Genomic DNA, 16,981 nt, shown 5'->3' with positions numbered 1-16,981 from the left:
ACAATAAAATGATATATGAGGATCAAAGCCTATCCCTGATTTGGGGAACCCATGTCATTGGATTTTGTTTGTTTGTTTGTCAAGGACCACCTCAAAAAGAAAATTCCTTCAACGGTTACTACTGTACCCCAGTACCTGCTAATTCAAAGCATACTAAGATATTATAAGAGATGGTGGTATCCCAGAATGAATACATATATTTTGGTCGAGCCAGGCCACATGGTAACACTGTACAGTATCTACTACTCTACAGTAATGTGAGACGTTTTCTCTTTTCTATTCCCCCGCTCCTATTCCTATCAAGTGAATACGTTTTGGTGTTTCGAAATGTAGCACTCGTGATAGGTAACGCTGTGTTCGAGGAAGAACAGACTGTTTTCTAGTCTAGCAAGGCAGCTCGATGGAGAAAACCACCTCCTGGATTTGGAACTCATCTACTGCAGGCCCTGCAATGACCAGTGATGCTTCTTCAGAAATAATTGTTCAGCTGCAGGGTCTCCATTCAGCTCCCGCAGTCTACTACCTCTTCTAGGGAGGTTCCATTTCAGCTTGTCAGGTGGATGATTGATTCTTTCTCCAAAATAACTCTGCCCAGTATCACCAGTTACTGGAGGCTCTAGGTATTCATCTTCTCCAGTCTTTCCTAATCTTGTTACTCCTTATCCAAACCTCCTCATCTAGATTATACGTTTTAGAAAAGTTTAGATAGTCTGGCTGACCTACAGTGTGAATGAAGAGTTGACTGATGATTGAGCAAAGACTATCCGTTTGTCCTAATACTAACTAATCCAGATGAATATTGTCATGGGCAAGGCATATGGTTCATAGCATTTGGTTGATAACTTTATATTTCTAAGCAAGAAAATGGGTTTAATTTATTACTCTTTGTTTATGTAGGAACCAGGTTTGGTTTTTGTGTTTTTGTTATTCTGTACATAATTATTAAGGCAGTTATTTCACACATTTGTATATGTTATTCATTAGGTTTGCTCACAACCTTAATTTACTTTTGTAATTTTCGGGATACTGAAATTGTATTAGTTACAATTTACAATGTTGACCTTGTGTCAGTAAAGTTCATTCATTCTTAGAACAGGAAAATATCAAAAACAATTCTGCATATGATCAAGGGATACAGGGAGACAAGGTTAGTTAGATCAGAATTTAAAACTTGACTGTTGCCATGGCAGACATATCCTGACTTAATTGCTATGTCAACTTCAAGGAGAGAGTTTAAGACCGCAGCCCTGGCTTCTGGAAGAGTCTACTTCCGAACCCAGGTATGTACATGTACCCAAGAGACCTAGCCCCAAATCCCAGGCAACAGCTATTTCTAAACCCCATCGCATCCGCTTTGACTCCCTCTCTCCCTTTTTATCTGGCGTCACTAGAACATACCACATGTCAGTTGGCTGCACACTCCATTAAATAAACGACACCAAGGACGGTATTTGTCAATGATATTGTATAACAGCAGGCAGTGAAAAAAAACAGTGTTTATGGTTTACTGTTAGGAGCTTTAGATGATTCCAGTCTGAATATCCTTAGACTTGGCTTTTAGACAGGTTAATGGTCCTCTATACCTCCATAAGGGACATTCTACAACTGGCTGGAAAATGCTATTCAAGTATACTGAAAAATGATTTTGTCCTGTCAGTGATATTGTTCTCTTGGGGAATAAAAACAGCCATGAGGATAGATATAAAACCGTAGAAATTACAGCTTAGCATAAACCACTCTGCCCTCTGAGAGACATCTGCAATCACTTGGAATGAGTCATCAGCAATGTCACAGCATGGTAATCTTGTGTCCTCCAGTAAGAGTTTCATGAAAACATAGTGTTCTGTCTCATAATACAGTGATATAGCAGGTGGTGAACTTACAGGTCTCACAAAAAAAAGAAAAACATGTTTTTTTTCTCAATTTCTAAATATTCTCTAATTGAAGTAGTCACATCAGGGAAAGACAGACATTCCAGGTGCCTAAACTAGACACGAGTTGCCTGTAATCAAGCAACATCTGACACGACAATGTTTGCAAACTGAATTTCCTCATTGATTACGTGTAACTTTCTTTCACAGTGTAGGAGCTGTGAGATTTATTTTCCCGTCCATCCGTTGTCTCTTTGAGGAAAATGCGAGATGGCAAAAGACAGCTGCTCCTTGTGTGATTAATACGGGCCTTGAGGGTCTTGCAAAGAGATCAAAGTCACAGGTGCAATCTTTACACAGAAACATTTCCACAAAGGCACAAACCCAATCCCCACTTTGATTGTGTGGATATTATCTAAACTCCGACAAGACAAAGACGATGACACACAAAGTTTGACTGATTTCTCACAGTGTGGTTGCAGTTTGGCTTATGCAAGGAGATGTATTTGTGATAGATATATGGATTTAGGATCTATGGATTATCCTGCTACACTTGTCGAAGATAAGACATCAGCGTAGAGGACAAGGGAAGCTGAGTTAGGTGAAGAATGCAACAATAACACCAGGAACACCTTAGATGAATCCTTAGAAGAGTTCGAGAAGGAGAGTATTCCAAAATGATTGAAATTGAACTTGTCATTCCAACCAGATAGACTGCAACACTGCTCAGACGCTGGCTGTGTTTTATTTATGGACTGAATGACAAAAGAAGGAGAGTATACTAGCGAAGATATGACCTGACATAAATGCCAAGCCTTCAAGATGCGACACACGCTAGGTGAGTAAAGGTCACCAGTATGTAGGAACAGCATCATTCTGCAAGCTCCGATACCTACAAGCCATCCTGTCATGTTATTCCGTCTCAGGGTAGCAAATGTAACGAAAGTAGTGTCTGAGGGAAAGTTGGGAACCTCTGAGCTCTGACAGACAGGTCATGGCAATCAACGACATTCAACACAGTGCCGAAGCAAAGTTCTGACGGTCTAAAATAGCGTCTTTTGTGCCAGGAATCGGAAAACATCAGAGAGGAGCAAAGATGGAGCACTTCCTCCTCCCAGACAAAACCGAACCTTACTGGAGGTTGGAAACTTTTGATTCACTTCTGCTTTTATCAGTGGAGCCTTTGTGATCGTTGCATGCTGAGGAAGCCGAGATGAAAAGTGTCCAAACACACCATCTCAACACATGACAATCACACAAACTCAATACACACGGCCCCCCACCAGGAGAATGAGACTATTCTCTGTTGCCTGTTGCAGGCTCTCAGAGGTCTCTGCAGGTCCCCAGAGAGCAGGTGATGAAACACAATGTAACATTCGGTTCCCACACGAGGTCCCTTTAATCAACATAACAGAGATAACCGGGAATAATCGGGATGAGATCAGAACAGGCTCAGGAGGATGCAGAGACGGGTGTCCCCGAAGAGAGAGAGAAGAGCTTAGGAGTCTCTCTCCGCCATCCTCTCCTCAAGCTCTCTATCTGCCACTCTGTCTCTCTCTCTTTCTCAGTTAGTACACCTTTGCAGCCACCAAAAGCAGAGAGGGGAGGGGGGCTATCTTGGCACTTACCGTCCACACAGGCTGGTCTGGCTCTCGTGGTTCCGGCAATCTGGCCCTTCTTGCAGGCACACCTCGCTGTCTGTCGCGCGATGGTCCTCCGTGGCTGACTGCTGTCGCGGTCCAGAGTGACGATCTCGCACGTTCCTGCAGCCAGCTGACCTACAGGCGGAAAGAGGAAGAAGCAGTGATGTCAGACCGAGATAACGAGGCGGAGATGGCAAAGGAAGCTGACGTGCCACTTGGCTGAGGTGGAATTAGAGAGGGGAAATGGCGCTCGTTTAGACATTGCGTAGATGATGATCAACGGATCTAGCTCAGATTATTTCATGTTTTATGTTTTACATAAACCCTGGTGAAACATACAGTACATAACTGTGTAACCGTGTGTAAAACAGTGCAACTTGTCTTATTTTTCTTTGGCACTGCTTGGGATTGAACACTGTTGTATCTGGGGCCTGGACAGTCTGTAGATGTATCTAAATCCTCAGAACCTTTTGACCCATCACCTGATTGTAGATTAACCTGTGTGAGTGAAGTAGCCCTGGGCCTTCTCCACAGGGAGGAAGTGGTCTATCATGGCCAGCGTTTTTAATCTGTGACACACACACATACACACTCTCCATCTCTCCCTTGCTCTCTCACATTCTCTTTCCATTCCTCTCTATTACACTTGTTCTCTCTTTTTAGCCCTCTCTTTGACTCCCATTCCATTTTTTTATTTATCTTTTCCTCTCTCTCTCTCTCTCTCTCTCTCTCTCTCTCTCTCTCTCTCTCTCTCTCTCTCTCTCTCTCTCTCTCTCTCTCTCTCTCTCTCTATCTCTCTCACACGCACGCACGCACACACACACACACACACACACACACATACAGTGATTTAATCTGGCCCCAAGTCACAGTGCAGAGGTTCTGGGAGAGTTAATTAAGTTTACTACGGGGATACATCTGAAGTAATGGTGCTCTGTCAGGACAGTGATTATAAAGTAGTGTTCATGTCCCTAGTCACAGGGTGCCCGCCCGGTGTGACCAGGGATCACAAGACACAACAAGTCTTCTCCCTGGTGCCACTCTTGTTCTTCTGTTTTTAAGATGCTAGGAATTCACAAAGGTACTGCAAAGAAAGATATGTGGATCTGCGTTCTCTGTGAGTGCTGGTGCATTTATGATGCATGGTTTCTGCCTGCCATGCTTTGAAAACAGGTCTCACGAAATGTGTGTGTTTGTTTGTGTTTGTGTGTGTGTGTGTGTGTGAGCCTGAGACTCCTCATTAAAATAATACCTACTGACTTATCCCCTATAAATCCGAAGGGAGACTCAAGTCTTTGATGTGGCCTTAGGGGTTTTAATTAATCTGCATACAACATGTTAAAGGCCCTGCTACTGTACAGCAGAGGAGCTCTGGTAACGAACACAGAACATTTGCCATTTTCCCAGTTTCTGCTTCCAATATGGAAACACTACTTGTTTTGATTCTGATATTGTCGTATAAGCTATTTGTTCAGTCCCCCAGAAAGACCGTATGAAAGACCTACACACAAACTCTCTCTCTCACTCTCTTTTACTCTCTTTATCTCTCTCTCCCTGACACACACACACACACAATAAGCATTTCCAGAAAACCACTTACATTCCAATGCAAATCTTTTGAGATGTTGACTGTGTTCACATACTATAGATATATGATGGTCTCGCAGCAGGAACAGAATGTGGAACAGGTTTCTCCATCCTACACATACTTTTCATCTTACTCCTTCTAAACACCATCTCTCTCCTGGCCTTGCTTTGGAGGTTACACGCACTTGCATGCACAGACACATATCTCATATTCTTGAAATTACTAACAAGGCCTTTAATTGGTTTGGCTTCCAGCCACTCTTGAGTTTCTGAGTTCAGGATACTAATATTTGCAGCTCAGTCGAAACTTGTTACAATGTAAGGATGTGTTCGGTACAACTCCCGTACAACAAGACTGTTGGCTAATTACTTTGTGTTAAACAGAAGCAGCTGATAAGTAGCCTGCAATTTAACACTTGACTATTCCAAACCCATTATCCCATACAAAACTGTTACTGTGATGTCATTACATTACATTTGAAAGAATCACTGTCACATTTCACTGCTATTATAATAGACTGACAATAGACCAATGGGCCACTATGTTTGTTAGCGCTACGGTGGCTACATGCCTCAGGGCACTCCACGGGAAAGACAGGAGGTTACACAATCCATTTCAACCCTGCTACACAATGTTAGACATGCAGCACGATATGCGATCCACATGAAGCCTACGTTATTCGCCACCTAAAAGGAACATTAGACCGAATCTCCATCATTCATGCCTAAGGCATGACTGTTTCCACGTTAACTTCCGTTCTGTGACGTTGGTCCACACACAAGAGCAAGAAACCCTGATGACCAGGGCTCTGAAGTATCACGCATTCTCTGTCTCACACATTCCAGCCATTTCTCATGCAACACCTTGTATTTCTCACACATTTCAACTATTTCTCACACTGAGAAGGGATAACTATATCCTATATATACAACTATGTCCCGCCATATACAATTAATGCACAAGGCGCAGGGATACTGAGATGTCTCGAGTTATACAGCGTTAATGCCAGATGTCAGAAGACCGATCATATGTAAACGTTTGGGGGTAGCAGAAAAGCCCAGAGTCTAACCATAAATATATATTATGCCACCGTAAAATTGAGATGTCACATTAATGATGAGTAGATTGAGACGTATGTGGAGACGGCTTTAGTTGGGGCGAAATAAACGTTCCATCAAAGCTTGAGATAGAGACGGATTAGAGGTCGCTACTGTGCTAAAGTAATCAATATGATTATTGACATCTCTGTCGAGTGTTTCTTCTCCATTTATGTGCGTTCCCTGCTCTGCTTAAATTTCACACTCATTTGGATTGATTCCCAGACCGAAACCGAAAAGTACAGTAGCCTACAGAAATGCTGTAACCTGTCTGTGGAAATGTTGTTGTTTTATGGTGCGTGGGCTCCTATTTTTGCCTGACGAAATAGAGCCCTCGGCAACGAAATAACAATGTGTTTCAAAGCAGGCTCTCTATCTATTAGTTTCGCAGGAGGCTTGCATCTGAGAGGATTCCCTCTGCTTAGAAAGCGGTTGGATTTTTGCAGAAATGCACATTTTGACCAATGAGCATGACCTATTGGGGGGGGTACGTGATTACTTTTCCAATTTTGAGGTTCTAACTCAAGAGTTAAGTTAGTAACAAGTTGTACTGTACTAACCCGACTCCCTCACCGCTCAGCCATCTGACTCCCTGTAATAATACAGCCACTTCACTTCACATGCATGTTGGTAAGAAGTCTTCTACTGTTTTCCATGTTTTTTGTTGTTGTTTTGTGTTATTCTGGTATATGTTGTCTAATTTTCACAAGTTCAATGATAAGCCCGGCCTACTGGGTGTTAGTCTGTTTCCTGCACCTACAGTGCCCTCCAAAAGTATTGGAACAGTGAGGCGAATTCCTTTATTTTTGCTGTAGACTGAAAACATTTGGGCTTGACATCAAATAATGAACGTGAGACCAGAGATCAACGTTTCAGCTTTTATTTCCAGGTATTTACATCAGGATCTGATGCACAACTAAGAAAATATCACATTTTGTTTGAATCCACCCATTTGTCATGTGAGCAAAAGTATTGGAACAGATATACTTAAAACATATTTAAGTGAATAAGACTTAATATTTAGTTGCAAATCCTTTGCTTTCAATAACTGCAGCAAGTCTGTGACCCATTGACGTCACCAAACTTTTGCATTCTTCCTTTTTGATGCTTTCCCAAGCTTTCACTGCAGCCTCTTTCAGTTGTTGTTTGTTTTGTGGGGTTCCTCCCTTCAGTCTCCTCTTAAGCAGGTAAAATGCATGCTCTATAGGGTTTAAGTCTGGAGATTGACTTGGCCAGTCTAATACCTTCCATTTCTTGCCCCTGATAAACTCCTTTGTTGTTTTGGCAGTGTGTTTTGGGTCGTTATCTTGCTGCATGATGAAGGCTCTGCCAATCAGTTTGGTTGCATCTTTCCTTAAATTGGCAGACAAAATGTTTCTGTAGACTTCCGAGTTCATTTTGCTGCTGCCATCATGTGTTACATCCTCAATGAAGATTAATGAGCCCGTCCTAGAAGAAGCCATGCAAGCCCAAGCCATGACATTACCTCCACCGTGTTTCACAGTTGAGCTTGTGTGTTTGGGATCATGAGCAGTTCCTTTCTTTCTCCAAACTTTAGCCTTTCCATCACTTTGGTAAAAGTTAATCTTTGTCTCATCAGTCCATAAAACTTTGTCCCAGAATTTTTGAGGTTCATCTCTGTACTTTTTGGCAAATTCCAGCCTGGCCTTCCTATTCTTCTTGCTAATGAGTGGTTTGCATCTTCTGGTGTAGCCCTTGTACTTTTGTTCATGAAGTCTTCTGCGAACAGTAGATAGTGATACCTTCACTCCTGCCATCTGGAGGTTGTTGCTGATCTCACTAACAGTTGTTTTAGGGTCTTTCTTTACAGCTCTCACAATGTTTCTGTCATCAACTGCTGATGTTTTCCTTGGTCTACCTGTTCGACGTCTGTTACTTAGTACACCAGTAGTTTTCTTCTTCTTCAGGACATTCCAAATGGTTGTACTGGCTATGGCCAATGTTTCTGCAATGGCTCTGATTGATTTTCCATCTTCTCTAAGACTCACAATTGCTTGTTTTTCACCCAAAGACAGCGCTCCGGTTTTCATGTTGTTTTCACCTCTGAATACAGTCTGCATAGACAAAACCTATCTTACCCAATCTGAACCTGAGTGTAGACATTCAGTGGTATTTATTGATTGAATAATGTATGTAATAGGACACACCTGGGCAACAAAACACACCTGTCAGTCATATGTTCCAATACTTTTGCTCACGTGACAAATGGGTGGGTTCGAACAAAAAGGTGATATTTTCTAATTTGTGCATCAGATCCTGATGTAAATACCTGGAAATAAAAGCTGAAACGTTGATCTCTGGTTTCAAATTCATCGTTTGATGTCAAGCCCAAATGTTTTCAGTCTACAGCAAAAATAAAGGAATTGGCCTCACTGTTCCAATACTTTTGGAGGGCACTGTATATCCACAGTGCTGCATAATGTCATAAACAAAGTAATACAGCAATAAATCCTAAATCCCAACAGATAAAACTTCCTGTTGGTGGTCATTGGTGCTCATCCAGAATACCAATCTTAGTTTGCCTCTTCCCGAATCTGAGCTGTTTATGATGCGTTATACTTCAGCCAATATTTTACAACGGTGAAGAAATATTACATCTCAGCCAGAACTACCAAAGAAAGTCTAGAACATTCTCCAGACGACCCCTTGTTGCAACCGTTCTCATCATAAAACTGAAAGTACTTTCAATCCAATCTATTTCAGGCAGCTGACTTGCTCAAGCGCTTCAGTGATTATTGGAAGATTTTCAAGAGGTGATTTGATTCTCTCACTCTCGTCTCACTCACTTCTTCTCATGTAAGCCTCAAAAGTTTTTTGTTCTTGTTTTCTGTCCTGCAGTCTTAATGGCCTTGCCAATGTGTTCGGCAATGCATCTTTGAACACCTGCATCTACTGTCTTATTAAGACTTTTTTTATGAATGCCGGCAATGGAACACACATTCACTTTATTTCTTATGGTTCTATAATTACATTAATCTGTTTCAAATTTTAACCAATGTTGTTGATTTTATTTTTTATCAAACTACATGAACTTATCTTGTTATCAAAGGTGGGTTTTCCAAAAGAAATATGATATGAAAAAACACTTCACAATGTATTATGACGGCACAGTAGCATTCCATTTCATGGAGTTCTGCTTTCTCCTTCCCTTCAGAGAGAAGCAACTGGTAACAGTCTCTTAAAGTTTTTACATACAGTATCTCAGTATCCATAACTACAGTACGCGATTGTGAAAACAGCAGGGCATTAGATAAGTGACGTGCCTGATCATAATCTCTAATACTGCAGCAGCTCATTCCATGTATTTTATTTGGGTTTCTTATCACAGTTATCCTAACTTATTTGGGCTACTGCACATTATTAAATGGGAAAAATTATGCTTTTATGTGTCAGCTCAAAAGCAGAATACTTAACGATCCCAAATAGCTGTGTACTTGTTTATGTAGCTCTTGAGAAACCTGAGATGGCGTCTTTGTTATTTCTGATATCAGATTAAAGCCTGAACCCGCCATTTTGTTGGTGAGGCTAAAGCTACAAAAGGAAAAACGCTGTCAGATTCAGGCAAAAGTTTTCATGACATGGTATAAAAGTCATAGAATCTGCGAAAGTCAATATTAAGACAATGATAAGTTGAGCTGATCAACAGTCAAGCATCTGATTCAACTAAAATGAAAGGGTAGAAGGCCTTACATTGCAGTGACCATAAGATGTGTCTTAATTTACCAGTACAACCCCCTCCCCCTTGATCCCAGGGTAACCCTTCTCCTTAAACAAAGCAGGAACCTACTCGTTGCTATACGCACTCGACGCACTCGTCGAGTGCGTATAGGCCATAATTGTAGAGGCCTGGTAGATATCGGAGAGGGAAGAGTGCATAGTCCCATTCATGGAACTTCATCAGCATGCGAGGGGGTATCTTCGGTCACTGCAGTAACTGAATGCAGACTTCCCAACTCCCTGAGCTTTAATCTCTCTCCTCTCGCCCCTCATTCATTCATCTCTCCATTCAGCCCCAGCGTGTCTTGGCTCAGCTGTATGGTAAAAACACATCCTCTCTCCACCCCCTCCCTCCTCTCTTTATCGCTCTGTCTCTCTGTCCTCATATTTATGTCATCCTTAACTCAGTTATTGTCTTCATCATTGACTTCTATGTTTTCCCCTCCTCACAACATCTTTTTATATATTTTCATTTTCACCTTGTCTCTAAACCCTGACTTCCATCTTCCTTTAGCATTCTGTCACTATTCGGTCTCCTACTTCTTATTCCAACCCTCTCATTATCATCTCATTCTGCGCTTCAAGCCACATGAAGGTTTCTATTCTTGGTGCACTGGTACTGGTTATCAAAATAACTTTGGGTTGGAATAACTATCACCACAGTACCAAAGTAGTGAGAGGATTTCTGAGTGCTTGTCAAATTAGATTATTACAGAGCCTTCCGAAAATAAAAATAAACTATAAATATATATATATATATGTATATTATAAACATTATGAGATACCTTTGGCTGGCTGCATTTTAGGAAGGAAAAACGTACTAGTAGATTGACCTCCCCTCTTGACAGGCTTTCAGGAAACACTTTTGAAAAGTGAAAAGAATATGGTAAGCAAAGCAATAACATGTTGTGTACTCTATTTCTAGCTAATCTGGGAGCTTTAGGTAAGATACAACACAGTTCTCTACTTGAAAACTTTAAAAATAAACTGTCAGTTGCTGACTCTTAGCGGTTGGCCATTTTTTTTTCTTCTTTAGTAGAATGAAGTACAACTGAAGGACCTTATTGTTTTGAGAGAGACAATAATCCTCAGCGACGTAGTTTATCAAACAGACACTAATCCACATGGACGTTTTTTTGTGATAACACAGAGACTGTGCTAAGTACCCCAAAGTCGTGATGGACAATGGCGATGACATTGACTACACAAACAATGTGTCGTCGGTGAAGTTCGCCAAGACACAAATGACAATGAACTCGCCAGTGACATGTGGTAATGTCCAAGACTTCAGTTAGCATGTCATGTTTCTGGACTTCAAACTGACAACTGTGTCATCCAAAGAGGCTTTTGCCCCTGACAATGACAAGAATTTCAAAAGCTCAGCGGAGAAATGTCAGCATGAAAAGGCCTCTTAACTGTCGGCGGATAGTCTTGCCTTCCACAGGATCTGCAAAATCTCCCCCATGTACAGTAAAATGGAGTTTGGGCGACCATATTCTACTGCAAAGTATAAGTGGCCGTTTTTGTTTGGTTTACGGTCAATTGTCATGTGAAAACCTGGAACCTGTATAAAGCTTTGTGAGCTAAAGTTAGCTTAGGTTTCAGGCAAAGAACTGAAAAAAGACAATATTATATCAAATTTGAGGAAGATAAAGAACGGCTTACACTATCTGACATACAGTAAAACCGCATTCATAAAAAAACAAGTGAGGAACTACTGTAATATAAAAAAACACTTAATAAATGTCAATGTAGCTCTCTAAAGCGTATAAAACTGCTGTCCTCGCTGGCGGTGGTGATTGCAAGGGGACGGCTTCAGAGGAAGTTGCCGTGGTGACCCCTGAGAGAGCAGCGTAGACCTGTGGTGAGAGTCTGTTGGTTATCTGTCCTCGTGCCAAATGATTTTGGCAGACGTCCTCTTCCCCTAACCTCAGCCAAAAGCCTGCACTGATAGTGATACACCTCCCACAGGAGCATGCTGCACAAATGTGCACAGTACAGGGAAACAACATTTCTCTGTTTTGTCCATTTCTGTCAGTGGGACTGTAGGATTATATGGGCAGGCATTCACACTGACAGGGACACACTCCTTCACACGCAAACACACAGTGCATTCTGTTCGATGTTTGAAAGTAAACAGCGTTTTTTTTATAGATTTATAACGTTCACCCTCTAATATGTGTTGAGCCTAGGTGGAATCCTGAACATTGCAGCATAATCCAAACACTACATTGAAAAGCTCAGCTATTGATTTCCACACATAATGTCTGCTTGTAGGAGCTGACCACAAGGACATAATGAACAGCAAAAGCACCATTTGCAGTATACTGAACACTATAGAATACACATTACAAAACTGAATACTAGCAGATTGTATCAATAAGGCAAGATCATAATGCAAGATTCAGGACCAATGTGAGAGAACATTCATTGCTTGACAACAGATTGTGACAAAATCAAGAGCACTGATTCATGATGTTCGGTGGATGTGCATTTTCTTTTTCAGTAAGGAAATATTGAAATCTACAGGGCTTTGGTGGGCAGATGACAGACTTGGCCGGTAAAAGGCCATCTGGATAATACTCTCAAATTATATTACTTGTTACTACTACCAAAGTACAGCCAAGTCAACACATCGTGTGTGTGTGTGTGTGTTCCAGATACACATTAGATGCCGGTTTGCACATTTCATATCAGATCAATAATGTTGTCTGGAGAACAGTTAGACATGGCCCATCAACAGAGGGGTCCAGTAATCTGAACACACCTGTGCACAGGACACTGTATTTCTGGGACGGCACCCTAAAAGGGTAGCTTCCCTCAATCCAAAATCTACTGTTTCAAACCATTTAAAAAGCAAAAACATCACTTTAAAAACCCTTCCTACAGAATAAAAAATATGATTTAATTTCAAGAGACGTGGCCAAAGCAGCCCAAACTATTTTGTTTCCCTGGGAGAGACAGGGACACTGATATAAATTCCTCTCAGACATAGTCATACCATCAGAATCTACAGTAAGCCTGTCCATCTTGCCTCAACCTTAACCAAGCTCATAATTGCGTTTGACAACCCATATTAAGATATGACCGTAGACCACTCCAATCAGTGCTGGTCCCTCTCTGTATTATGATATCCTGCAGCCCCAGGGCTACAAGGAAGCTAATATATCTCTTGCTCGTGCTCTCGCTGCTTACACGGCCAATGAAAGCTAGTCTGATAAGGGTTATCATCTGCAATCCCCACTCCCCAGCCCCCTCCACGCCTTCCTGTCATCCTCCTCTTACAGCGCGGTCTGCTCTTGCTGAGATAGCAGCAAGAGCAGATATTTCAGCGGTAAAAAGGCGTCTTTCTATGAATAAATACAAGCCTGTGTGACAAGGACAGAAAAATGTCCAACTGTTCCTCTTAGGATTCCCCCCCCCATCCTTACAGTTTGAGTGTGCCTGGTTAAAGGTTAAAATGAAAAAAATGCAACGAATTAAAATACACAGTGACTATCAAGAAAGGGTTGAAGTGAACCAACCCAAAGCTTGCCTGTCAACAACTTATCAAATACCAGCAGCGTTTAATCCAACCTAAAACGTGGAAAGTATACATGTCCAGTTGCATAAGGTGCACTCTGTACACCTTATGAAACCATAGAAGTTGAAGTGAATCGCCAGGTCTTCAGCGCACTAGCTAAGGCAATGTATCTGAGAGGGGGTCAGATACGAGCTGGAATCAGAGGACGTAAGATCGAACCCCAGAGAAGAAAAGTACGGAAGGAAGGGATATTGACGAGCAAAGCAATGACACCTGTGACATTCACACTGCAGACACTCAGCAGATTCACATTGACCAGGCAGTTAGAACAGAGGCCACAGACAATCTGTGCCTAACCTTGTTTCATGAAACCATAACCTTATTTCTTCTGTGTGGCAACTTGCCATTGGAAACACCAGAAGACAGATCCACACCATGGAAGTCAATTCTTTTGGGGGGTTTTGTTTGTTTTTTCACCAACACTAAAGCCTGGATCACTCTCCAGTCTAACTACAAAACTCAAGAAGGACTGACTGTACCTTCTACAGCTCTTGTTCCTAAGGCACTTTCCCCCTCCTGAGTCCACCGCCATTGACAAAGCAGGTGAAATAACACCATGGCATTACACGAAAACCCAGTCTTCAACAGCAACTGAATAGAAATCTCCCATACGGTAATCACCCGTAGAGGAACCCAGCGATACACACCAATTTCCCTTTACCCTCTTGGTGTGTCTAAACTTCACAAAGGGAGCTTTTCTGTTTTTAAAGTCTGTCGTATCGCATACTGGGACCGAAAAAGAAAAGACCTGTTATGGCACTAGTCAAAGCCTAAGAGAAAGGTAGTTATTTGCGGTAGTTGGCGTTCTGTCAGCATTTAGACTATGTGGAGGGAACCAAAGAAGAAGATCTCTAATGGGTATCCCATGGTAACCGGGAATAATGAAAGTGGGTTCTCTATGGGCTGATCCATCTCTGCTTCTTGCTCATTACCTCCAGTTCATTTGGCATTCTTCATCCCTTCGTCTGCTTTGCACCACAATAATAAAATGAGTTGTTGTTTTCTAACACATGAGAATTGGCACAGCTCGATAGGAGGATGTAAGCAGTCAAAAAATGCGTAGACAAAAAATAACCAACAAACGCCCAGTTTGAGACCACCTGCGGAGTAATGCGAGAACTCAAAATACAAAATTCATTCTTAGTTACTTTTTATACCAAACATTTTTTTGGGGAACTTGTAACTTGTAAGATTTCTTTTGTGTGTAGGTTTTGTATAACAAAATTCTAGTTGCTCACTCAAGAGTACCAACACAGTGTATACAGGTATAACTGCAAGTGTTTTAACTAGTATCATTCATTATGGTTCTAGTTTCAAACTTCCCTTGTACATTTTAAAGCTGCTTGTAAAGATGTTCAGGCTGGAAAACTCAATTGAACAAGACACTGAGCAGCTTCATTATGTGCACCTGCTTGCCTAATTTAAACTAATGTTGACACAGTTTTCAAATACTTGAGCAAAACTGGAGAAAAAAGTAGAAACTTAGAAGCTAACAATAGAGACTCAAGCTCATCCCACTCCCCCTCGCACCAACAACCGCTTCTTTAATACAAGTCCCAGGTCTCAGGTGCACACTCATCAACGAGTAACATAGAACCACAGCACTTAAACAATCCAGTCACCATGGCAACATAACTGAAAGGTGCTGCCCGTGGTTGTACACTGTAGGTATGTAAAATGTTGTTTGAATAGAATGCCAAGCAGGTGAATTCTTTGTCATGGTCTGTGGTCTGTTGGTTTACTTTAGTAATCAACAAGATATCCTGATGAATGTCATTCGGAGAAGTGAACAGATACCTAAGGCCTCATTTATTAACAATATCGCAGTTTACGCTGTGTCTGTTTTTGCTAGTTTGGTAATAGCGCCCACTATGCCTTCTCATTTTGCGTAATATTTATCAAACCTGACACCCATCAGGCAATCAGCACAAGCTTAAATGTAGTGATGAGCATGAAGTAACAGCAAACCTGAACATATTAGAGTGCAGAATGCTTTTATCCAAAGCGATTTCCAAGAGAGAGCTTTACAAAATTGCATAGGTCTCTGATAATAACAACGAGATAGCCCCAAACATTGTGGGTAGCCAAAACATGAAGCATTCATTGTGAAAAAACAGTCCCAAAAGGAAGAACCATAAGAGCATGTAGTGAAACAAGTTACAGTTAAACAACATGAACCTCAATCTTCCCATGGAAAATGTGTATTTGTACATTACAGAACATTTCAATAAATAAATATTGATGTTACTGTTTAATTTAAACTACAATGTTTTATCCTAATTATTTACCATAGGGAGTACTGTACCCCCCTACTTTGGGTTTGATTTGCCTCCAGGAGGCCACCCAACAACTTCCTTCTGCCACCCCATTGCCACCCCGAATGAAAATCTCTAGATCCGCCCCTGGCATAGGTCAATGATCATAAACAACGCGATAGCGCCAAAAACATTGCAGGTAACCAAAAAATGAAGTATCCGAACATGAAGAACATCCAAACCCTTGGAAAAAAAATGGTCCTATGTCTTTGCCTTGCTCGGACACTGCTGCCATTGAATAAGGTACGCACATTTGTACACACAGGAGAATGCGCTCCAGGTTAAGACCAGGCGGAGAATTTCCCCCAATAGAGGCACACTCTTACTGGCAGCGGAATATATAATTAGGCACACTTTACGCGCATCCTCCCACCTTTTCTCATGACCCTCCCACCGACGCATATTGAAAACGCAACTTGCCTGTTCTCGTTCATGTGGCAGGCAATCGGCAATTTTACGCAAGTGCGTCCTGTTCGTAAATAGCCTGCATCGTTATGTCAGTCTTTGCGAACAATTAACGCCTGGAAACAGGCGCAAACGGCTTGATAAAAATGAGGCAGAGAGAGAGAGAGAGGGAGAATGAGAGAGAGAGAGAGAGAGAGAGAGAGAGAGAGAGAGAGAATATATACCTTCAGTGGTGTGCGCCGAGTGTAATTAGAAGACATAAGTATTTGTTGCTTGAACACAGAATGAGTTCGTCCGAAGGTACAACCTCATTGGAAAGTGTTGTGGAGTGCAAGTGTATATTAATGTACTTTATTTTCAAATGCCTCATGTTTGAAAACCCAAATGCAAATCCACTGAGTACTCGGTTCTAGATACTGTAATCTTTCAGTTTCATGTTCTGCAAAGGACCTTCCTGCTCTCTACACCCTGATCAACCAAAGCTCATTTCCTTTGACTACACCTGTCTTGTGGTGGTTATAGCTTTGTGGTTAGAGCATTTCACTGTAGGTTGCAGGTTCAAATATCACCTGGACAGTTATTCGCTTTGGATAAAAGCTAAATACATAAATCCATTACCGGTCTGTGCTCACCATCTGACCACAGCCATTTCCACCCCCATGTATGGGAACTGATCATGGCGCCGACAAGCCAACATTCCAATATATCAACACAACAAAGATTAATACTCACGTTAAGACA

General features: G+C 41.6%; 1 protein-coding gene across 2 annotated transcripts in view; it reads right to left on the bottom strand.

The window, feature by feature from the left end:
• Window positions 1-16,981, bottom strand: part of tafa5a (TAFA chemokine like family member 5a) — a 67,350-nt gene that overhangs the window by 21,158 nt on the left and 29,211 nt on the right. For both annotated transcript variants that reach the window (XM_047034018.1, XM_047034017.1), the window contains exon 2: window positions 3,500-3,649. In XM_047034018.1, coding sequence (XP_046889974.1) covers window positions 3,500-3,649 — 150 coding nt within the window. The remainder of the gene's footprint in view (window positions 1-3,499; window positions 3,650-16,981) is intronic.

Source organism: Hypomesus transpacificus, chromosome 14 (genome assembly GCF_021917145.1).
Source record: "Hypomesus transpacificus isolate Combined female chromosome 14, fHypTra1, whole genome shotgun sequence".
NCBI classification, from domain to species: Eukaryota; Metazoa; Chordata; class Actinopteri; order Osmeriformes; family Osmeridae; genus Hypomesus; species Hypomesus transpacificus.
This window is presented reverse-complemented; position numbering and strand designations above follow the sequence as displayed.